The sequence below is a fragment of the Corylus avellana genome, chromosome 7 (genome assembly GCF_965113065.1).
Source record: "Corylus avellana chromosome 7, dhCorAvel1.hap1.2, whole genome shotgun sequence".
Lineage (NCBI taxonomy): Eukaryota > Viridiplantae > Streptophyta > Magnoliopsida > Fagales > Betulaceae > Corylus > Corylus avellana.
In genome coordinates this window covers 19,189,040-19,212,740 of record NC_142496.1, presented here as the reverse complement: position 1 = coordinate 19,212,740, position 23,701 = coordinate 19,189,040, and the positions used below count along the sequence as shown (strand labels likewise).

Sequence of the window (23,701 nt, the reverse complement as noted above, 5' to 3'; positions counted from 1 at the left end):
AGTTATGCTATGTTTTTTATCCCCGAGTAGTAATGTATGTTTGTTATATTTTGTTATGTATAAGTATAATGCATTAATGTGCCTAATTAAGCTATGCTTTGAGCCTTTGATTAAGTTCTGTTAAGTTATGCATTTATTCTCAATGTGATGAATTTTTGCCCATCTCATTAATTCATGATCTAAAAAATTTATGCTTTGATCTTTGCTATCTGATTAATGATGTAAATGTTTGTTATATTCTGTTATGTACAAGTATAATGCATTAATGTGCCTAACTAAGCTATGCTTTGAGCCTTTGATTAAATTCTGTTAAGTTATGCATATATTCTCAATGTGATGAATTTTTGTCCATCTCATTAATTCATGATCTAAACACTTTATGCTTTGATTTTTGCTCTCTGATTAATGATGTAAATGTTTGTTATATTCTGTTATGTACAAGTAACATGCATTAATGTGCCTAATTAAGGCTATTAAGCTATGCTTTGAGCCTTTGATTAAGTTCTGTTAAGTTATGCACACCGCCTATGTTAAAGCAAAAACAAAAGTTATTCTGTTATGTATAATGTATTCTGTTAATGTAGTTTCTGTTAATTGGTTTTTTATTTTCCATTAATGTATTATGTTATTTTATTTATCGAGTTTTTTAATTTTACAAATTATTAACAGTTATCATGGACAATACATTTCAACTCAATGATGTTGATATGGGTGATGATTCACCCACTGCCGACCCTACTCCTGGATCTGGTGTGTCTGCTAGCACTGAATGCACACCAGATGAACATGTTAATCTGGTTTCTCCTGTTGTTGTTGTATCTAGGGATGGGACTGGTCCTAGGGATGGGGATGGGGATGGGGCTGGGGCTAGGGCTGAAGGTGGGTCAGTTGCCTTCCAAAGGAAGGAAAGGCAAAGGACTTCCAAAGTCTGGAATGACTTTTCTTCTATTGAAATAAATGGTGTGAAAAAATCCCAGTGTAATTGGTGTAAGAAGTTGTTTTCTGTAGGGAAATCTAGTACTACCTCCACCCTTAGTAGGCATCTAGCTACTTGTGTGAAGTTTGTGGAGTTGAATAGCCTTAAGAAGTAAAAGACTTTGTCTTTTGAACCTAGTGATGACAATGATGGATTAGGGACCTTGACAAACTTTACTTTCAATGAGAAGAAAGTTAAAGAACTTGCTGCCCATATGGTACTTCTACATGAATATCCCTTTAATATGATGGAGCATGAACTTTTTAACAAGTTCATGAGGGCTTGCACACCATACTAGAAAAAAATTAGTCGTGTCACTGTAAAAAGTGATTGCATTGCCACTTATAACATTGAAAAGAAAAAGTTGAAAACACTTCTAAGTGGGATTGATAGGGTAAACATAACTACTGATATGTGGACCTCCTCCCAAAGGGTTTCATATATAGTGGTTACTTGTCATTTTGTGGATTCTAATTGGCTACTCCAAAAGAGGATTTTAAATTTTTGTAATGTACCTCCTCCACATTCGGGTGTTGTTATTGCTGAAGCCTTAAGAAACAGTTTTATTGAATGAGGCATTTTGGATAAAGTATTTACAATAACTGTTGATAATGCAAGTGCTAATAGTGTTGCCATTGACATTTTGAGAGATGATTTTGAGTTGAGGGGTAGTTTGCCTATTGGGGAGCTTATGTTTCATGTTAGGTGTTGTGCTCATATTACCAATTTGTTGGTGCAAGCAGGGCTTTCAGAAATAGGGGACATAATAGATTCTGTTAGGCAGGGGATTAAATATATAGCGGCTTCTAAGAGGCGGTTGATTGCATTTAGTGATATAGCAAAGCGTTTGGACTTGGGTTCTAATAAACTTGTTTTAGATGTTCCTACCCGATGGAATAGCACCTACTTGATGTTGAAGATTGCAATTAGGTTTAAGGAAGTGTTTCCTAGATACCATAAAGTAGAGCAGGCTTTTCTGTGGGTGGTAAGTCCTAAACAGTGGGAAAAAGGTTGAGAATGTGAACCAAGTTTTAGCTGTTTTCAATGATGTGACCAATGTTGTCTCTGGAAGTGACTACCCTACATCCAATCTGTTTCTACCTGAGGTGTGGAGAATGAAAGAAATTGTGGATATTAAGGTTGGGGATAGGAATGAATATATGAGATTAATGTCAGCTAAGATGAGTGATAAATTTGATAAGTATTGGGGTGAATCTAATATGGTGATGGTCTTAGCTGCTGTGTTGGATCCTAGATACAAAATGAAGTTGATTAGGTTCTGTTTTCCTATCATTTATCCACTTGATACGAAAGGTGATAACATAAAGGCTGTGTTGAGTACTTTGAAAGAGTTGTTTGAGGTTTATGTTGCTGCCCATAATGCATCTATCATTCAACAACAAGTAGCTGCTGAAGTCAGTGCTGCTACTACTTCAATTGCCTCTGTTACAGAGGAAGTTTCTGGTGGCAGATCACGTTTTAGGCAACATGTTAGAAGCAATGACATCATCCGGCCCATAAAAACAGATTTGGATGTATATCTTGAAAAAGATGTATTCATTTCTGATAGTGAGAATGGTGAAGATAGTGATGCAAACTTTGACGCTTTGGGATGGTGGAAATCCAATGCCTTAAAGTAACGCATCTTATCTAAGATGGCACGGGATGTATTGGCTGTTCCAATCAGTACAGTTGCTTCAGAATCATCTTTCAGTGCGGGTGGTAGAGTTATTGAACCCCATAGAGCATCATTATCAATTGACACTGTTGAGATGCTCCTATGTGGTGCAGATTGGGTTAGAGCACTTCATGGCATTAAGAAAAAATCTCGAATACCTGTAAGTTAATGATTCTGTTATTTTATTTATTTCCATTTTCCAAGCTCTTTTTTACTTATAACTTCACCTTATTAACTTTGTATTTATGTTTGTAGAAAATGGTGGAAGTGGAATTGCCAAATGTGCCGTGAATGCTTTTTTTCTCATTTCTGTGAGGTTATGATTCTATTATTTTATTTATTTCAATTTTTCAACCTCTTTGTTACTTATAATTTCACCTTATTAACTTTGTGTTTGTGTTTGTAGAAAATGGTGGAAGTGGAATTGCCAAATTTGCCGTGAATGCTGTTTTCTCATTTTCTGTGAGGGATTCTCTGAAAAAACTGAATCTGTTTACTGTTTTCCTATGCTTATTAAATATGTAATTTGAATGTCACATTTTATTTTGATGTTATGTTCTATATTAATTGTTATACTTTGCTAGCTTTGTTGGAACTTGGAATGTTGGACATTTGGATTACCTGTTTTAATTTTTATACCTTTGCTAGCTTTGTTGGAACTTGGAATATTGGACATTTGGACAACCTGTTTTAATTGTTTAATATTTATTATAGGTTCATTTTGAGTTTGCTTGTAACCTATTATTAGCCTATATCATGCATCAACCTGTATTCGTACTGCCCTCCCATTGTTTTTACAGATCTGGTTTTTGAACAATAATTAAAATGTCCATTTGCAATTTTGCATAATCTTAAGTGATAATTCTCCCTTGACATGTTGCAAGGGAGTTAAATACTTCTAACAAATTTTTTTTTTTCATTGAATGCAGTGACTGTCTGTGTGGGTTTGTGGCAACTAGTGCTGTGTAATTTTGGTGCATTTCTCATTGGTCTTTAGGTTAATCTCTCTATGAATTTGATTATATTAACTTGTTCATGTAACTAGTTTTAAATCATTGAATGCAAGTTCTTTATGATTCTGTTATTTGATTTATTTCCATTTTCTAAGCTCTTTTTTACTAGTAATTTCACCTTATTAACTTTGTTTTTGTGTTTGGGAAAAATGTTGGAAGTGGAATTGTCAAATTTGCCATGAATGTTGTTTTCTCATTTTTGTGAGAGAATTTGTTTACTGCTTTCCTTTGCTTATTGAATATGTAATTTGAATGTCAACATTAGATTTTGATGTTATGTTATGTAATAATTGCTATACATTTGCTAGCTTTGGTGGAACTTGGAATATTGGACATTTGGATAACCTATTTTAATTTTTATACATTTGCTAGCTTTGTTGGAACTTGGAATATTTGACATTTGGACAACCTGTTTTAATTGTGTAATATTTATTATAGGTTCATTTTAAGTTTGCTTGTAACCTATTATTAGCCTATATCATGCATCAACCTGTGTTCATACTGCCCTCCCATTGTTTTTACAGATCTGGTTTTTGAACAATCATTAAAATGTTCATTTGCAATTTTGCATAATCTTAAGTGATAATTCTCCCTTGACAAAATGCAAAGGAGTTAAAAACATCTAACAATTTTTTTTTTCTTTGAATGCAGAGACTTAGAGAGCCAGTTTGTGGCAACTGCAAGTCTGCAACTGGGAACCAAAAATGATGTATTTTGTTTTAAGTAATCTTGTTGTTTATGTTCATTTTGAGTTTGCTTGTAATCTCTATTATTGGTTCATTTTTATTTCCTTGTAATCTTTATTATAGGTTCATTTTGAGTTTGCTTGTATTCTCTATTTTAGGTTCATTTTGAGTTTCCTTGTAAAGTTGTAATCTCTATTTTAGGTTCATTTTGAGTTTGCTTGTAATCTCTATTTTAGGTTCATTTTGAGTTTCCTTGTAATCTCTATTTTAGGTTCATTTTGTGTTGGCTTGTAATCCCTGTTTTTGGTTTATTTTCAATGTGCTTGTAATCTATATTATAGGCTTATAGGTTCATTTTCAATTAGCTTGTAATCTTTATTAAAGGTTCATTTAGAATTTGCTTTGTAATCTCTATTATCTTCATTTCCAATTTGCTTGTATTTTGTCATATGGCTGTTTGCTGATGTAGGTACACTCATACAATTATATTGAATTTCTATGATGAATTTTGTGTTTTTGTTCACTGACTTTGAATTTTTTATTCTTTTTTAACCATTAAACGAGTCTTAAATGAGCTGGGCCACACAGTTAAGGCTCGTTTGACCCATTTACCGGGCTCGGGCTCGGGCTCGATAAAATGGACCATTAAACGAGCCTTACACGGGCCGAGCCACACATTTAAGGCTCGGCTGGCCCGTAAACCGGGCTCGGGCTCGATAAACTGGAAAGAAATTAACCCATCATTTTCGAGCTCGGGCCGAGTCGAGTCACTTGAGTACTCGACTCGGCCCGATTTCCACGTTCTAGTGAGCCCAAGCTCGATCCTGAGCCAATGTTGTTTCCAATGAGTCGAGTTCGGGTAATGGTTTTGTAGCTCGGCTCGAGCTCGAGACCGGCTCGATTATTTGCCCTCTGTATTGAGCCGACCCAGTATTGGCAAAACTCGACTCAGCTCGGCTCGGCTCATTTACAGCCCTAGTCTTGACCCATGTGCAATGAATTCTACATAGTAAAACTTGATCCGCCTACTATGGGAAGGAAATGGAAGGGATGATTATTGCCCATGGCAGACATGAGGATGTCAACCTATCAAATTTGGCCTGCCCGATAGATGACAAGGATTCTAAACTTTTCTCAATATGACTATTATACGACTGGAATAGCATAGTAGCGGAAAAAAACCAATGAATAATTTTCACAATCATGTCATTCCAATTGTATAACAATTGTAACCGTCTACTAAATAGTATTACTCATATAATAAAACAACCCAAATTGTTTCCTGTAAGCAGTAGATTGTCGAGGTGTGTAGGTCTACCAACCAAAATTACAGGAAGGTGATGGTCAATCCACTGCTCCGAGGACAGCCCTAGGCCTTGGTTCTGTTCTATTCGTTACACTTCGATTGCATAATTGGACAAAAGTGTGCTTACATGAATGAGAGAAAGAAGAAAAGAAACCTGCATTCACCAGCATTTGCTTTGACAGATGTCCAGAGTAAATGAGCAAAATCATGTAGTAGTCTGCCTGCTTCATCCTATCAATAGCAGTAGACTAGTTCACCATAATGACAAATATAAATAACTTGCACTGTTATTCAATATATAGCAGAAGAATTTCTGCAGTTCAGCCAGAACAAGCCAAAGGTAATAGCCGGAATGTCACTGTCCAATACTCAAAAGAATACAAGAATACAGACACCGCATACCTAGAAGACTGACAATTAAGAAGGTATAAAAACCTAAAGAGTGGGAGATGGAAATGAACAGAAGAGCCTAATTGACACCACTGGAGCTCTTTGACTTGTTTCCGTGAAGCCTTCTCATCCATTTGTCCTGTGATGTAGTACTATTGGTAAACTTTGCAAGAGATGCACAACCTTCTTCAGGTGTTCCTGTTGCTGGAAGTTCTGCAGGAAGCGCAGAAGCAGTGCTAGTAAAGGCATTCAGAACCAGAAATGCCAGTATGGGAGAGAAATCCAGTGTTCCTCCAAGTGGTGGGATAATTCCACGGAATATGTTCAGGTATGGGTCACATATAGTGCTGGATGGGAACACAACATCCATCATAAAGACATAGAAATGGTTGTGAAAAATAAACAGTCAGCCAAGTAGAAGTTCAACACCACAAGCATAAAGATAAGCAAAAACTCCTTTCAAACTAAGAGTTTGACACTGTGATTTCGTAAATTAAAAGTGTGATTTTAAACCAAATCGTAAAAAATGTATCATTTTTTAGTAGTTTTTAAAAAATTGCATTTTAAAAACATAAAAAAAATCTGCATTTTCAAATTGCATGCAAAGATGTGTATTTTTAAAAACGCACAATTTTAAAAATTAAACTACGATTTTAAAGTTCAAACTACAATTTTATCAAATGCTTCACTAAGTTTTTAAAAACCGTATATTTTAAAATCGCAACCCCAAACGAACTCTAAATAGAATAATGACCCTCATCTTGAAGGGTGAATAAAATCCATCAGCCAGTATGGCTCTCACACAGTGTTTACCTGGGTTTATTCACTTTTTTGTTTTGGTTTTTGTTTTACTACAATGGAATTGAATGGGGACGCTCATTCAAAGTAATTAGAACAATAGTTTTTACTACAAAGGGTGACAATAGTTTTCGAGTGTCAAAGTAATTAGAACAGATAGGATGCTCACCTGAGGGGACTAACAATGGCAGGAGGAGCGTTTGGAAACCAGGTCAAAACAAGCCTGACAATCAAAAGCGTGTTATAAATGTTCAAGAAATTTAGGATACCATTAGCCACCACGACCCCTGCCACAGAATCTCCCGGTATGACCGCAGCAAAATTATGATTGGACAGAGATTTCATATTCCTGTATTTCCTGCAGTTAATCTGAAGTAGAGTTCAACCAAATACTCCTATACCCATCAAAGAAATGAGAAAACTATGAAGCTCTCTTATAAAAGCATGGTGGGAAGGGCTCCTTTATGAACCGCTTCCAATCACTTCCTCGTCAAGGCCAAACCAGACCAGCTAACAAAATTCATCTCCCGCTTAATAGAAACGATTAAATAGTTATTGAATAGTGTAACACAAACATACATACGCCTGTTAGGAATGATGGGGAGTTACCTGCTGGCAGATGCCCTGAAATTGAGAAGACCAGGAAAGCACTTGCTTGAGAACCGGATTTTCAGTTGCGAAAAGGTGAAGAAAGCCGAGACAATTATCAGCAGTTGACATGACTGAGCTGCGAAGGTCACGAAGAATCATGCTTGGACGAACTAAATTACTGGGCTTGGGGATGGAGTTGGAATTGGATGGCCACAGAAATGGCGTTTGCGTAAATGCCCAAGAGAGAATTACGCGGTTCGGAACGGACGCGGTCTCTGTGGACGACTCCGCCGGGGCCATCTCTCGCGAAGCTCAGCGACTCTTTACTGGTAAAGCGGGCTGAAGAGGATAACGCATCGAAATCTTTAGATTTGATCCCCCCCAGGCCGCAAGCCTTGTACTCCATACGACAACGTTTCGCTTCGGTTTCACTTGGTGGATACACCGTGTCACTCCTCCTGTAGTTTTGACCACATGCTGCTTTCTTAGTCTGACTAGCAGTCATGTATGAAAGTTGAGGAGGTAGTTATCTGACGTGTCACATCTGATCCCACCGCCGAAGTTCAAGTATTCAACACAACCACCTCCACTTCTGCTACCGGCAATCTGAAGTCTCATCGTCCACCTCTCCCTCTCTCTCTCCAGCGAAATGACGATCAATCTGCTAGGGCTCTCGCTCTGGCCTCACCGAAAGCTCTGCTTAAGCTACGGCACAAATCCGATTGGTCGACGTTCTGACTTCAACCCTCTAGTTCCACGAAAACGGCGTCGTAACCTTCCCCTCCCAAACCGGCGCCGATTATCGGCTCCTAATCTCATTCTTTCCAGCTCCTTGGAGACTGAACCACTGACACGAGACGGCGCGTTTCGGCAAGAGCGTAAGCGCGACGAGTCATCGCTGCTTCTCGATGTCTCGGGAATGATGTGCGGGGCCTGCGTGTCCCGAGTCAAATCGATGCTCTCCGCCGACGACCGAGTCGACTCGGTGGTGGTCAACATGTTGACCGAGACTGCGGCGGTCAGACTGAAGCCCGAAATCGAGGAGATCGACTTGTCGGCGAATGTTGCGGAGAATTTGGCTCGGAGGCTGACGGAGTGTGGATTTCCGACGAAGAGGAGGGTTTCGGGGATGGGAGTGGCGGAGAAAGTGAAGAATTGGAAGGAGATGGCGAAGAAGAAGCAGGAATTGCTCACTAAGAGTCGGAATCGCGTGGCTTTCGCCTGGACTTTGGTGGCCTTGTGTTGCGGATCGCACACGTCGCATATCTTGCATTCTCTTGGGATTCACGTCGCTCATGGTAATCGTATAATCATATTGCAGACGATGCTCACTCCAAGTTTTGCGAACTTTTTTGGTTCTTGCTTTTTGTTCTGAAAACCAATGCAACATTCGCTTATAAAAGCCAAAAAAAAAAAAAAAAAAAAAGTGCTTTAATTCTCGACTTTGGTTTCGTTGTCGTTGGTTTAGGAGCGTTCTGGGAGGTACTTCATAATTCGTATGTAAAGGGCGGTTTGGCTTTGGGAGCTCTATTGGGACCTGGACGAGGTCGGTAATGGTTTCTCCCTCCTCTTGTTAAAGTACCATATGCTGCTTGTTTTGTCAAGTACTCAATGCCTCGAGGGATCTTTAGATTTGCTAAAAAAAGAATATTTTAATCAGTATCTGTGAAGTAATTAATATTCGATTTTAGTTCTTCTGTTATATTCTATTTCTGTCTATCCGGCTGATCGATTTGTTTTATTGTATTCTCACAATTCTGTATTTCAATTATTATTTTGTGGTTTAAACAATAAAAATGTATTGGTCAGACTTGCTTTTTGATGGTCTGAGGGCATTCAAGAAGGGTTCACCAAATATGAATTCTCTCGTGGGATTTGGGTCCATTGCAGCATTTATCATTAGCGCGGTGAGACCCTTTTTGAAAGCTGACATTGAGTTTTCACTTGCTTTCCGAGATGATCCCTTTTTGGTTTTTCTAGTTAGTTTTATAATCTTCAATTTCTTCCCTTTTGTAGGTCTCACTTCTTAACCCAAGGCTTGAATGGGATGCCTCATTCTTTGAGGAACCGGTGAGTTGCTCTACTTTCATTTGTTGCAGCGTTTCTCATGATTATAAGAAATTTGTTAAATTTTCAAGCCGAGCTTTAGAAACCTACAACTCAACTTGGCTGTTATAACGACCTATCTTATCATGACATTTCAAAGCTAGTAGGTTGAAACTTTAAAATTTGGTAGATTGCAATTTCCTCTCAGAAGGCTCCTGTATTTTAGTATGCAGGTCATGCTTCTTGGTTTTGTGCTCCTAGGACGTTCTCTGGAAGAAAGGGCAAGAATCAGGGCATCAAGTGATATGAATGAACTTTTAGTAAGTTAGAATGTCCTCCATATCTCTAATTTCAATGAATAAAACTGTGAACATTAAGTTGGTATCTTCTCAAGAAATTCATGAAATTCGACTTCATTTCAATTTCTGTAACTTGTAACTTGTGCCTTCTACTGCAAACTTATGTTTGTATAATTGCAAATTATATTTTGATCCTATTACATGGCCTGCTTAATTGTTTGCTTTCTATCTGCCAATATGATTTTTCTTATTTATACGTGGTTCGAAATGTTTTCAACAGGTGATTTCGAGCATGAAAAGGAATCCTTTATTTTTTTATTTTTTTTTTGGGTTCTCCAGTGCATTTTAGTGGAACACCCACGCTGCTAGTTCTTCCCATAGCTGCTTTCTCTCTTTGCTCTATTCTGTGCAACTTCATTTTATATTAAAATATAAATTATTTTGTCAGTTGCTGAAACATTTTGATTCACAGATGCCTCGATGTTTTTTTGCTTTGACATAGTGTCTCCATGTCTCTGTTATCTGTATTACGTCTAGCCTAATGCCATGGCCAATATGAAGGCAGCATAGATATGCATATTTATTTGATGTTAAGAGTACTATTTGCTCACTGTGATGAATTGATATGTGCATGAGGTGCTTTCCCATCTACTTTATATCTTCTGGTGGATAAATAATCGATTCTTGTTGATTGGGTGGGCTGGATGCTTTTGCAGTCACTGATATCCACTCAGTCTCGACTTGTGATTATGCCCTCTGAAAGTGATCCGTCTGCTGATAGCGTACTTTGCTCTGATGCAATATGTGTCGAGGTCCCAACTGATGACATTCGAGTAGGAGACTCCATGTTGGTTTTGCCTGGAGAAACTATTCCTGTAGATGTAAGTTGCCCAGAATGTTTATGGCGCTCAATGATTTAAATTTAGCCATGATTAGAAATCATATTTGAATTTTCAATGAGCAACTTATACTCTGCTGTTTCCCTTTGCATTTTATTGCTGACTTTACATGTGATACCAGCCAACCTTATTTATAATACTATCAGATAATTGCCCGTTAGGTCAAATGTTTGCATATTGCCTCAAGCGTCATGAATATGGCCTATTACAACATCTTCAAGCTATATAGACTCATGGCTTGTGTTTTTTTTTTTTTTTTCGGTTTAACACTAAAGTCCTGTTGATTATTTACAATAGTATCTCTTTCATTTCTTTTTTGTTTGTTGAGCCTCATTCCATCATATATTGAGAAGTGGTGGGAATTTGATACCAAATCTGATGCAGGATCTTTAGGATTTGAGCAATATAGTTAGGTTTCTTGATGTGATCTTATTGGGATTTGATGTGAAGGGGTTTAGGGTCTTTGGTTCTATTTGAAACTCAAATGGAAAAGTGGAAGAAGGAAACAGCCTAGGCAATTACACCTTAAAGCTCAGAAGTTGCTGGAAATATGTATAAAACAGTTGAACATATAGGCATAGATGGATAGTGGTCTAATGGCAAGGGCCAACGACGGAAGCTCGGGACAGAGCTGTATGATGCGGAAGTCTCATGTACGGTTCCCTGAGAAGGGGTGGCTACCTAATGACAGATTATATGGAGGCCTTTATATAGGCTATTGCCAATCCGCTGGGATTTTTAAATGAAAAAAGAAGAAAAAACTACTAAACCAAGTAGAAACCGCTAGAAAAAAATAATAATAATAATAGAAAATGGCCCCCAAAACTAAAAATAAGACTTAAGGGCCTCTGGTACAGCTTATTCCATCAAATGTGAACATTACCAGCTTACCCCTACCTGAGAAACAGTCAATTCAAACTGAACCAACCAGCTTTTTAAAACAAAAAAGCATAAAAATAAGATTAAAGCTAAGGAGGCTAAGACTTTGTAGGATTCTAACTTGGTCCACGATAAATTTAGACCATAATTTCAAATAATTTTGGTTTTTAAGTTTGCTCTTCCGGGAGCTTCTTGATGTGTATATATATATATCAAAAGTGGATGTGTACATATTGATTGTCTGCTGCTGACATTGAATTTGATGAAACAGGGAAGAGTTGTTTCAGGAAGAAGTGTTGTGGATGAATCCATGCTTACAGGAGAATCACTCCCTGTGTTTAAGGAAAAAGGCCTCACAGTCTCTGCTGGCACAGTAAATTGGGTATGATTAAATTTAGTCTTGAGAGTAATGCTATTCTTATGCCCTTGATTATTTTCTTTAGGGTGAGATCGCTAATCTTTAAGACAGATAGAAGTTATTATTATATATTTTGTATTAACCTTATATATTTAGGATATCTGAGATGAGAGGTTGACACACATTCTTTATTGCCATTTTTCTTCTTCCAAGATTAAGCTTTATGCCACGTAGTACACTTTTCAGCTAATTCTCTGGCATATCAAGTTTATCTGGATTTTGACATTTCAATTTTATTTAACTTTATTAGAAGTGTATTATTGTTTCAGGATGGCCCTTTGAGGATTGAAGCCTCTTCCACTGGCACCAACTCAATGATATCCAAGATTTTTCGCATGGTTAGTAAACTACATTTCTATTCCTTTAATTTTATTTTTGTGGTCCACATCTATAGAACAGGGGTAATTTGAAAAGCCTCCTCATGTTTTAAAGAGGTGAGTGAAGGAACATGTATTATAGACGTTGTTGCCAATAGGCTAAGTTAAGGAAGGGTTGAAAGTTATAGTCAACAATAAGAATTGACCCCATCCCTCCTATTCCCTTTACCGCTATTTTAGCAACTGACATAGCAGAAAACTAAGGTAACTAATCAAAGAGTAACGTCTTTGATTCTGCAAGGTGAAGCGTCTTTGTCTTCTACACCAAAAGATAAAAACAAGCTTGCAGGCTAAAAGAAAGATAAAACTCCGCAGAGTATTTGAGAGAGAATTCTTTGATTTGATAATAATTCAATTAGTTGAGTTTTACATAATAAGCTAACCTTTAATAAAACTTCTTATTACTTATCAAAAAAAAAACATAATAAGCTAACCTATTTATAGAAGAGAAATACTTATAGAGAAAGTAAACCTAATCCCAGTAGTAATAGTAAACATAATCCTAGTAGCAATAGTAAACATAATCCTAATAATGAAATGAAAATAATTAAAGCAAATCTAACCTTATTAACGAAAGGAAATAAAGTCCTAATAAAATAAAATAAAATCATAATATAAAATTGACAATCAGCAGAAATCGTGTCAATCTTTCATTTTGTGCTTCCATTGTCTGAGAACGGGTAAAATTCTGATGAAGTGATGCTGTTCCAATATTATTTTTGATATTTTCTTTATTTTCATTTTTATCGAAAATATAGGTAAATATCGTCCTACATCAGCAACCCATTTAAGTGTACATTTGAAACTTACTACAGTTGCATGAACAACTCAAATAACCTAGCCTGGTTGGATTGACAGTTATGGAGATAAGCCTAAATGAACAATCGAATGCTTGATGGTTCAGAATATATGAGATTCTAAAGCTTATTATATATGAGTAATGTCTGCTAATACAAAGGCTCTATGTTTTACTTGTTAGGTTGAGGATGCCCAAGGTCATGAAGCTCCTATACAAAGGCTTGCAGATTCAATAGCTGGGCCATTTGTATATAGTGTAATGACTCTTTCAGCTGCTACATTTGCATTTTGGTATGTGTTTACTTATCTAGTTTTTTTTTCTTTCTATTTGATTGAGCCATACCAACTAAAAGTGCTTTAAGGGTCGATGGAAGGATGAATGGATCAGGATTAAATTCTCAAGAAAAGCTAGACTTCTGAGTCCCCTATAACATTAATCAATTTAACTCAATGTTGAAATTGGAGTCTTTAATATGTTCTGTTATTGTCTATTAGCTTCTTTCAACTTGTTGTATTCATGTTCAGGTATTATATTGGGACACACGTTTTTCCAGATGTTTTGCTCAATGATATTGCTGGGCCAGAAGGAGATCCTTTGCTTTTGAGCTTGAAACTTTCTGTGGATGTATTGGTGAGTAATGGCGGACTTATATGCTATTGGCTAGCCATATCTGCCTGAACTTATTTTTTAAAAACTATTTTCTGGTTTTATCTCAACAGACAATTTTGTGCTGTTTTCATTTCAACGGATATATTTATAAGTTGTACCTTCTTCTTCCCTGAAAAAAAAAATGGGGGCATTAATTTTAACAAAAATGAGTAAAATTAAAAGGAGCAAAAACATGGGATGCCAACATTGCAAATTTTTAAATTTCGAGGTTATGATTGCAAAACCACTTATACTTTGGGAGGTGTAAGTGAAGTTTTCTCTTGTTTTTCTAATAAATGGTGACCTTTATGATATTATTGTAGCCCTTATTGCCAGCAATAATAAATAAATGGAGAGATTTGATTGGCCCTTAATGGTATTATTGGAGTCCTTATTACAAGAAATAACAGGAATCCAAAAGGCATAATCTTATTGGTCCAGAAAGATTGCTATCATGAGGTTCAATACCCTGAATCAATCAAAGAGAGAGGATTAAATGGATAATTTCATAAAGTAATTATTTAGAATTAAGATAAATAATTAGTCAAGATAGTTGGTAGCTCTCATTGGTTGATTGGAAAGTGCTCCTTATCCAAAACAAAAAGATTAGAAAGTGCTAGGCTGCTTAAATCACTGACTAATCAATTGTAGAACAATACTGGACACTGAAAACTTTGCATCTTAATCATCCTACAAGCTGCCAGCCATTACTTGCTGTCAATTTAATCCACTTTATCTTGTCATAATTTAAATTGATGCTATTGGACGGTGATTCATTTGGACATTTGTCTATAACTGCCATCTATGCAGTCACAACATTTCTGTAGATGATCCTATATGTCAAATGAGAAACTTTTTAAAGAAAATCTAATGAAATGTCATCTATCAAATTCATTCAGTTCATAAAACTAATTATTTCTTCCCCTACAGGTAGTTTCTTGCCCATGCGCATTGGGTCTTGCCACACCCACAGCAATCCTAGTTGGCACCTCTCTTGGTACATGATCTAATTTGTTCCCTTTATTCAGTTGAATATTTTATAGGGGAACCTTCACTTACCCCTTCCAAAATTTCAAGCTTTTTGCAGACACCTCCCATCATTCAAAAACTCACTTTGATGTATCCAATTTCGATTTCCTTTCACTTTTCCCCTTCCATTAGGATTTTGCAGTTAAATCAAACGGTCAAATGAGTAAAAGACCTTTGTACCCCTAAATTTTTTTAAAATTTCAAATTTACCCTTATTTATAAATAAAAAATTAGGGAAAACTTCACTTACCCCTCTTGAACTTACGCGTCTTTTGCAAACACCCCCTCAATCTTCAAAGTCTCTCACTTTAGTGTATCGAACTTTCGTTTCGTTCCAATTACCCCCTACCATTAGATATTGGAGTTAAATCAAACGGTAGAATGAGTAAAAGACCTTTATACCCCTAATTTTTTTAAAAATTTCAAATTTACCCTTATTTATAAATAAAAAATTATTATTATAATTATTATATTAAAAAAAAAAAAAAAAAGTGATCCACACTTGTGACCCTCCGATGGGCACCTGGTGACCCACCAAGGTCTTTCAAATTGTTAGAATGCAATGCTACTCTAATTCGTGAAAGTGTAAGGAGCGGATAAAACTCCGATGAACCCACGGGTCAAGAGTTTTTTTTAATAAAAAATTATTTTTTAATAAAATTAAGGGCATTTTAGGAATTTCACACCCCCTCCCATTAGGATTTAACAGAAAATCCTAACGGAATGTAGTAACTAAAACGAAACAAAAGTTCGATACACCAAAGTGAGAGACTTTGAAGATAGGGGGGTGTTTGCAAAAGGTGCGTAAGTTCAAGAGGGGAAAGTGAAGTTTCTCCAAATATTATAATTATTATATTAAAAAAAAAAAAAAGGGAAGATTGGAATTTTACACCCCTCCGTTAGGATTTCACAGAAAATCCTAATGGAAGAGGCAAAGTGGAAGAAAATGAAAGTTAGATATATCAAAGTAAGAGTTTTCGAACAATGAGGGGGTGTCTGCAAAAAGCGCGAAAGTTTGTGAGGGGTAAGTGAAGTTTCCCCTATTTTATAATATAGACAGAAGTTCTAAAACAGAGAATCCTGCTGCTCATGTGATACTTTATGCCCTGCAATTAACTTTCTTTCTTCATGGTAACTATTATTGATGTGGAAATGTAACTTGATTGAGGGTACAATGGCCAAAAATAGTGAGGATCTGTCTTAAAAGATGCTAAAATGAGTTACTTCTAGATATGACTTCAGATAACCGAGGAAACATAAAGGAGATTTGTAGTTTACTCGTATTGTGATTATCATCTTTAAGCATCCAAAAAATAACTTTTGGAGAAAACTAATTTGAAGTATACTTGTTTATGGAAAATGACATGCATTTATGAAATGAAATAAACTTAACGTCCTTTCTAAGATTCCTTGGGTGGATCAGGAAAGGTGTGGGTCCATATTGGAAATTAAATGATTTCACTTTTGAAAACTCCCATATATTTTTAGGCAGCCCAAAAAGGAAAGGATCCATCTAATTGGGGATTGAGGAGAGTAGTTCTTTTAATATCAGTTTATTGAATATGACAGTACTACTTCGATAGGCTGGTATGGAGAATGTCTTAAATCAAGTCATAAAGCTCACTTGTGCTTGAGACTTTTCTGCATTGTGCAGCAATAAATCATCTGTTTGTTTTTCTATCCCTTAAATTGTAAATATTGTACTTCTTGGAACATGAGCAGGAGCAAGACAAGGACTTCTTATAAGAGGAGGAGATGTATTGGAACGCTTGGCCAGCATAGATTATGTTGCTTTAGATAAGGTGGTTTTTTCTTTCCCCTTTTTTTTTTTTTTTTTTTTTTTTTTTTGAGCTCAAGTAAGGTGAGAGTGCCTTCTCGCTCTGACACAATCACACACATATGACACATGGAACTGACTCTGAAAAATTGGAAATATGTTGTATAATAATGCATTTTACTCTACATCATTTGAGTACACTTTATCCTCACTCAACGTCTCAACTTTCAGACAGGGACACTTACAGAAGGAAAACCTGCTGTTTCTGCTGTGGCTTCCTTTGTTTATGAAGAATCCGAAATTCTTCAAATTGCTGCTGCAGTAGAGAAAACGGCATCACATCCAATTGCAAAGGCTATTATAAAGAGAGCTGAATCATTATATTTGGATATCCCAGTCACACGAGGACAAGTAACAGAACCAGGTTTCGGAACCTTAGCGGAAGTAGATGGGCGTTTGGTAGCAGTTGGTGCTCTAGAGTGGGTTCATGAACGGTTCAATAGGAGAACAAGCACGGCTGATATAATGAATCTAGAGCATGCTGTGATGCAACATTCATCAAAAGGCATATCATTGGCAAACTGTTCAAAAACAGTTGTTTATGTTGGACGTGAAGGAGAAGGCATCATTGGCGCTATTGCAATATCTGATAGTTTACGTCATGATGCTGAATCTACTGTGACCAGGTAATTTGCTTTCCCATAAAATGATGTTATTCTGATCATTTCTGGCTGCATATAGAAGAATTCTTCTTTACTTTATCTGATAAGTATGTCCGAGTAGTTTTAACTTAAAAGCGGCCATGAGCATCCTTGTTTACAAAATCTGTTCACTGTTTCCAGCTATAGTGTAACTCAATTTTCTTTTTTTCTCCTCTTCCCTTTCTTCTGCTTTTTGCTCAGGGAATTCCTCATTTATGTTACCTAAACTCAAGTTTTTCCTGAACCTCACCAAAAGAATCATTTCAGTGCACTTGTCACGAAAAGTATATAGATTGTCTCTGATTATGGAGCAAGAAGATCTTCCTAAGAATAATGTGCTCTATGCAGAGTAAAATGAGTACAAATACGAACTTTTCTTTTAACATTTTTCTATAATAAATTTATGTATTTGATATGTTTGCCAGCATCTTCCTGATTTCTAGTCTTCCATGCTTCTATGTTGCATAATTTGTCCCAAACCTTGGGATGGGTAATTGTGTTCTTTTAATTAGTTCTGTGAGGTAATTTTCATATTCTACTGATGAGTAAAAACCATCAAGTTTTAGCTTGTTTTTTATAAGTAACAGAAATTCATTGAAAGCGCAAGAAACCAAGTAAATAGGAAGTATACAAGTGAAAAATATCCAAAAAATCAAGAACGAGAAAAAAGAGTACAAAAATCTGCAAAGCTAGAGACAAAGACAAGGGCACTAGCAGAGATCCACTACAAATTTGATTTTAAAAAACAAATTTGTAGATCTGAGCTTCAGCATTCATTTCTATTCAATGCACCACATTAAGGAATGCATTGCATTCCAAACAATATCGATATCATTCCGACCAAGCCTTCGTTTCCAACACGACATGAGATCCACTACCTGTCTAGGCATAACCTACTCTACTCCAAACATCTAAAATACCATATTCCACAAATCTCTCGCGACATCACAATAAAGAAGAAGATAATGTGAAATTTTCCCACTCTTGTTCACATACAACACCAATATCTTGCTTTGATGTGACGCAAGATTATTTAAGGTGAGAATTTTCCCTAGGGATGCTGAGCCAACTTCAAAGGAGTCTTAGACCTCCAAATGCTCTTCCAAGGGAAGGAAGAGTGAACGTAAGAACCTTGTAAAAAGATTTAACCTCAAAAGTTCTTTTTGGGGGCATCCAACATAGTTTATCATTTCCTTCCCGACCCACCCTAGCTGAATACAAGATATTGAAGAGAGAAGAGACTGAGTCAACCCCCCAACCTAAAGAAATTAATGTTCCAATGAACCATATAATTACTAACAGCCCTAAGGTCAGCCATTAGAGCATCCCTATTCCTAGCAAGACAAAATAACTCCAAAAAAAGATTCCTTCATAGGACGATCTCCACACCACATGTCATGCCAAAACCTAGTACGAAAGCCATAACTGACCTCAACACTAGCAAAACTAGAGAAGACACCTGACTCCCTTCTAATGTGTTTTGAAAGACTCATCCCGTAGGTCTAGTGACACCTTTAGTGCACTATCCACCCGCCAAACTCTCATACTTCTTATCCACTATTTGATACCAAAAAGCCTCTCTCTACAGCAAACCTCCATAGCCACTTGCTCAATAGAGCCTGATTAAACGTAATCAAACTTCTGATCCCCAGCCTTCCAAGCTGAATAGGAGTACAAACCTTATTCCAACTAACAATATGGAGTTTTGACTCATTATCCAAACCACCCCAATCCCTTTGCAATTTTTCTAACCGATTAGCAACACCAACTGGGATAGGGAAGAGGGAAATGAAATATGTGGGAAGGTTGGAGAGCGTGCTCCTAATCAATGTTATTAATCTTTAGCCCTGAAGCAGCTTCAAAAGAAAATAGAATACATCTCAAAAGTAATATGGAGCAGTCCCTTAGAAAATGAGGATGTCATTGGCAAAAAGGAGATAGGATACAAATACAAGATCATCATTCCTAGCTCCCATCAAAAAACCAGTGATGAAGTCCTCATTCGTAGAAGCTAACATCATATGACTCAAAGCTTCAATAACAATCACAAAAAGGAGGGAGGAAAGAGGGTCACCCTGTCTCAGACCTCTAGAACTATTGAAGAAACCATTGGATGTACCATTAATCATAATGGAAAACCAAATTGTGGCTAGGCAGTGCATGATCTACTTCTGCCATTTCTCCTTAAAGCCACATCTCCTTAACATGTAAAAGCGAAAAGTCCCAACTAACTTGATCATAAGCCTTCTCTAAATCCAATTTATATTTAATTACCGCCTCATCTAATTTGAGACGGCTATGTAGACATTTATTAGTGATAAGAACTAAGTCTAGGATCTAATGACCTCTAATAAAAGCATTCTGAGTCCTTGAAATGATATCTCCAAAACAGTTTTCAATCTATTCGCCAAGATCTTTGCAATAATTTTGTAGATGCTGCTCACCAAACTAATACGATAATAGTCTTTGACCTCAACAGCCCCCACTTTCTTAGGAATAAGAGTGATGAAAGTAGCATTCAAACTTTTCTCAAACTTGCCCGGCTAATGAAACTCAAGCAAGACTTTAATGACATCTAATCCAATAACATCCCAACAAGATTGGAAGAACACCATAGAAAAATCATCTGGGCCTGGAGCTCTATCCCCATTCATGCCTTTCACCACCTCAAAAACCTCCACTTCCTCGAAAGCTTGCTCCACCCATACTGCCTCCTCCTCACTAATAGATTGAATCCTAGTATCCTATTCTTTGTATGGTATTTGCTGAATTAACGTCTTGGACTTGCTATTATTATCATGTGATTTCCTGCTTTATGTCCTTATATTACTGCTTTGATGGGTAGGCTCCAGCAGAAGGGTATCAAAACAGTCGTTGTATCAGGAGACAGGGAAGAGGCAGTTGCAACTATTGCGAAGACAGTTGGTATAGGAAGTGATTGTATCAATGCTTCCTTGACTCCTCAGCAGAAATCTGAAGTTATCTCAACTCTTAAATCTGCTGGGCATCATGTTGCTATGGTAACCATCTTCTAGCATATCCCTTACTCTCGAATTTATATGAACATAGCCAATTTGCAATAGTCAAATGGGTCCTAGAATGCTAGTGACTCGATTTTTTCAATTAGATATTTTCATTAAATTTTATGGATGCAAACAAAACAGCTCTGAGGTAAACCTCAGTTGAGCATCTAACCTTTCTCATGACTATCAAACACCCTATCTCTAAACAACCTACCATGGACCCTTAAAAAGCTATTGCCTTGACAGAAATGGTGTTGTTCTAATATGCCTTGTTTTATTAAGGTAGGTGATGGCATAAATGATGCACCGTGTCTGGCGCTTGCCGATGTTGGGATTGCTCTGCAGATTGAAGCCCAAGAAAATGCCGCATCAGATGCAGCATCCATTGTACTTCTTGGAAACAAACTTTCACAAGTATGTTCTTTCTCGTGTGACAGATTTCGTCTTGTTTTATGCAACTCATCATTCTTGGGATTTCTCTGTTGCAACAAAAAAAAAAAAAAAAAAACTGCCGTTGGTCTCTAACTTGGCAATAATATGAAGTGATGGATATTTGTTATACATAATATTAGATGATGTGTTTTTATGGTTTTTTGATAATGATTGTTCTTGAAGCTAAAACATATTAGATAACATTCTTTTTTGATAGCTTTTATATTGAAGGCATAATTAATTACATATTTTCTTTTTCTCCATAAGATGGTATACAAACCGCACTTTAAGCTCTTACTCTGTTCAGTAATGATCAAAGTAACCATTCAACCTAGAAAACTTTGGACAATTTTTAGATATGAACCTTTATTCATGACTCCTATTGGCATTAATTCAGAGTTTCAAAGAGCATGTATGATACGTAGTTGCATGCCTTACGTTTGCAAAGTTGTTGCCATCTCAAGTTAGTCACTTGAGAGAAGCTCTTGGTGAGGCATAATCTGTTATACAAATTCCAATGCATTGAAATTTCATCTTCTCTTTTTATGGTTTTGGAGTCCTATAAAATTGGGAAATTACAACAGAACAAAGAAACTAATGCAAGCTTTTGAATAGGTCACTTTTTCATTCACTAGACAAAGCCTATTAGGTTTTCCATACTTCTGCTTTCTGACTTCTTTTACTGGCAGGTTGTAGATGCACTAGAACTTTCACAGGCAACAATGTCGAAAGTGTACCAAAATTTGTCATGGGCCATAGCATACAATGTCGTTGCCGTTCCCATAGCTGCTGGAGTACTCCTTCCCCAGTATGATTTTGCCATGACACCTTCACTTTCAGGTCCGCAAAATCTTATTACTCAATCCATTTTCTTTTATTTGAATGGTGAAAAAACCATGTTCCATGCTCATCTTGTAGAATATGGGTGTGTTTCACAAACGGTTTTGATGGCATTGGTTTTGCACCATAGCAAATAGCAAAAATTGATTGATATGAAAAAAAACAAAAAAAAATGTAAGAATGTTTTTTTGAAAAAATGAAAAAGTAAGGATGTTTGGTATGGAAAAATGAAAAAAAAAAATTTGTAGTAATTTTTTTATTTGAATAATAATAAAAAGTGATTGATGTGATATAAAAAGTAAGAATGTTGAAAAAAAAAAAAAAAAAAGTGGAGGTTGCCTTTGCCTTGCCAAAATCCTTTATCGAACGGACCCATATTGCCTTTGCCTCGATAAATTTGAGCACCCCCTACTTATTTTATTTAAGGTTAAATACTTAAAAACCCCTTAGGGTTTGAACTCATTATTTTTTGCTCCCTAAGGTTTTATTTGTATTACAGGAGGTACATGTGATTTTCATAAAGACGAAAATGATACTTATTAAAATTTCGTCCAAAACATATATTTTTCAAAAAAAAAAAAAAATTGGGGGTGGCTTGGCCACCCCCATCTGGGCCACCTCCTTGGTGCCAAAGGGGTGGCAGAAACCAGCCCCAATGGGTACTGGGGGTGGTTGCACCAAGTGGGTGGCTCGGCCACCTCCAAATGGCCGTAGCCACCCTCAATTTTTTTTCTCTATTTTTTTTTTTTTTTTTTTTGAAAAAATATACTTTTTAAATTATTTTAAAAAAAATTAATTACATAACATGTGTTGACATTTGATTGGTTCTAATATGGCATTTTATTAAGTTTTAGACAGAATATTAATGTAGGTATCATTTTTGTTTTTATCAAATTACATATATTTCTTGTGATACAAATTAAACGCTATAAGACAAAAAAATAAACAGTACAAATTCTAAGAGTTTTTAAGTGTTTAACCCTTTTATTTATTTATTTATCATGTGAATGATAGTCAGTCTTTCATCACTCTGACGTTTGGTTTGACAGGTGGGCTGATGGCTCTGAGTTCAATATTTGTTGTCAGCAACTCGTTGCTTCTACAGCTCCATGGGTCTCAGAAAAGCAGAAAGAGCTAGCTTTGATGAATCAGATGCCAAAGATACCCGTCATTTGAAGGTTGCGGATGAGTTTTTTCTTTTTTCTTTTTTCTTTTTCTTTTTTTTTTTCTAGTTCTGAACTAGTTTGTTTCTACAATAAAAATAAATAAAAGAGGGAACAAAAAAAAAACTTGGTAAACAACTGTTTGCTTGGGCATGGCAGGGTTAGAAAAGCAGGGTTGATAATTCAGATTTGGAAGCAGCAGATCCGGGGACAATAGCCTGCATCTACAGTAAAATAGGTTCATTTATTTTACATGCTGGTTTCATGTGCCCTCTCAATACTACCAATAGCATTGGTGTGTCACTGAACACTGCCATGCCATCAATTTACAGTGATACGAGTCAGGAGTTTTTTCTTGGGAGGCTAGACTAAATTTTCAAAACAAACTCTTAAAATATTCATATTATCTTAATACTAGAAATGATTCATGAATATACAAATATATACCAAAAAAAAAAAAAAAAGAACACAAAATTCACAAACTCTTATAACAATAGGACTGAAGATGTTTTAGAAAATAGAGATCATCTATCAATATTTATGTGTTAAAATTTTGGTTTTTGGTTGATTTCTTTCTGATAACTAAATAATTTACATTCAAAGTCTTATTTTAACGATATTCATGACAAAAAAAGCTTACTATGCAGTAGTTAAAACCAAAAAAGGTTTGACATAGCAACCAACACTACGACCATTGATCACATTTGAAACAATCCATTCAGCACGCATCAATTTCAAATTAATGTGTTTTTAAACTTTCATACAAATCCATTTCAACTAAATATGAAAATCTAAAAGTCATTTGATATTGTCTCATACTGTTGTCCCTTTTGATATATATATATATATATATATATATAACGATTTCGGATGAACCCGTGGGTATTGCCGTATTGATGTCAGAGCTGAGTAGCTGCAAAATATTGAAGGCAC

The 23,701-nt window shown here is 36.2% G+C and overlaps 3 protein-coding genes across 3 annotated transcripts; 2 read left to right on the top strand and 1 right to left on the bottom strand.

The window, feature by feature from the left end:
- Window positions 1-674: 674 nt before the first annotated feature.
- On the top strand, window positions 675-2,616 carry LOC132185149 (zinc finger BED domain-containing protein RICESLEEPER 2-like). The gene is made up of 3 exons (XM_088518545.1): window positions 675-879; window positions 1,567-1,906; window positions 1,977-2,616. The coding sequence occupies exons 1-3, from the start codon at window positions 675-677 to the stop codon at window positions 2,614-2,616; spliced, it is 1,185 nt and encodes a 394-aa protein (XP_088374671.1).
- A 3,314-nt stretch (window positions 2,617-5,930) lies between these two features.
- YLMG2 (YGGT family protein) lies at window positions 5,931-7,825 on the bottom strand. The gene is made up of 3 exons (XM_059597050.2): window positions 7,457-7,825; window positions 7,017-7,216; window positions 5,931-6,396 (listed from the first exon to the last, which is right to left on the bottom strand). Exons 1-3 carry the CDS (start codon window positions 7,736-7,738, stop codon window positions 6,129-6,131), a joined length of 750 nt encoding a protein of 249 aa, XP_059453033.2. The 5' UTR covers window positions 7,739-7,825; the 3' UTR covers window positions 5,931-6,128.
- Window positions 7,826-7,953: 128 nt separating this feature from the next.
- LOC132183676 (copper-transporting ATPase PAA2, chloroplastic) lies at window positions 7,954-23,167 on the top strand. The gene is made up of 18 exons (XM_059597049.2): window positions 7,954-8,736; window positions 8,907-8,984; window positions 9,248-9,345; window positions 9,455-9,508; window positions 9,718-9,804; window positions 10,500-10,664; window positions 11,833-11,943; window positions 12,249-12,317; window positions 13,336-13,445; window positions 13,680-13,785; window positions 14,734-14,800; window positions 16,555-16,634; window positions 16,841-17,295; window positions 20,156-20,330; window positions 20,616-20,747; window positions 21,455-21,605; window positions 22,655-22,783; window positions 22,928-23,167. Exons 1-17 carry the CDS (start codon window positions 8,088-8,090, stop codon window positions 22,741-22,743), a joined length of 2,676 nt encoding a protein of 891 aa, XP_059453032.2. The 5' UTR covers window positions 7,954-8,087; the 3' UTR covers window positions 22,744-22,783; window positions 22,928-23,167.
- The last annotated feature ends 534 nt before the right edge of the window (window positions 23,168-23,701 follow it).

Excerpts from the sequence above, each read along its gene's own strand:
- LOC132183676 (XM_059597049.2), top strand. The coding sequence starts at position 8,088 with ATGACGATCAATCTGCTAGGGCTCTCGCTCTGGCCTCACCGAAAGCTC. Across the intron at positions 8,985-9,247 it reads TCTATTGGGACCTGGACGAG|ACTTGCTTTTTGATGGTCTG; the intron begins GTCGGTAATGGT and ends TGTATTGGTCAG. Across the intron at positions 9,805-10,499 it reads GTGATATGAATGAACTTTTA|TCACTGATATCCACTCAGTC; the intron begins GTAAGTTAGAAT and ends ATGCTTTTGCAG.
- LOC132185149 (XM_088518545.1), top strand. The coding sequence starts at position 675 with ATGGACAATACATTTCAACTCAATGATGTTGATATGGGTGATGATTCA. Across the intron at positions 880-1,566 it reads GGCTGGGGCTAGGGCTGAAG|TATTTACAATAACTGTTGAT; the intron begins GTGGGTCAGTTG and ends TTTTGGATAAAG. Across the intron at positions 1,907-1,976 it reads ATGTTGAAGATTGCAATTAG|TGGGAAAAAGGTTGAGAATG; the intron begins GTTTAAGGAAGT and ends AGTCCTAAACAG.
- YLMG2 (XM_059597050.2), bottom strand. The coding sequence starts at position 7,738 with ATGGCCCCGGCGGAGTCGTCCACAGAGACCGCGTCCGTTCCGAACCGC. Across the intron at positions 7,217-7,456 it reads TTCAGGGCATCTGCCAGCAG|ATTAACTGCAGGAAATACAG; the intron begins GTAACTCCCCAT and ends ACTCTACTTCAG. Across the intron at positions 6,397-7,016 it reads GCCATTGTTAGTCCCCTCAG|CACTATATGTGACCCATACC; the intron begins GTGAGCATCCTA and ends GTTCCCATCCAG.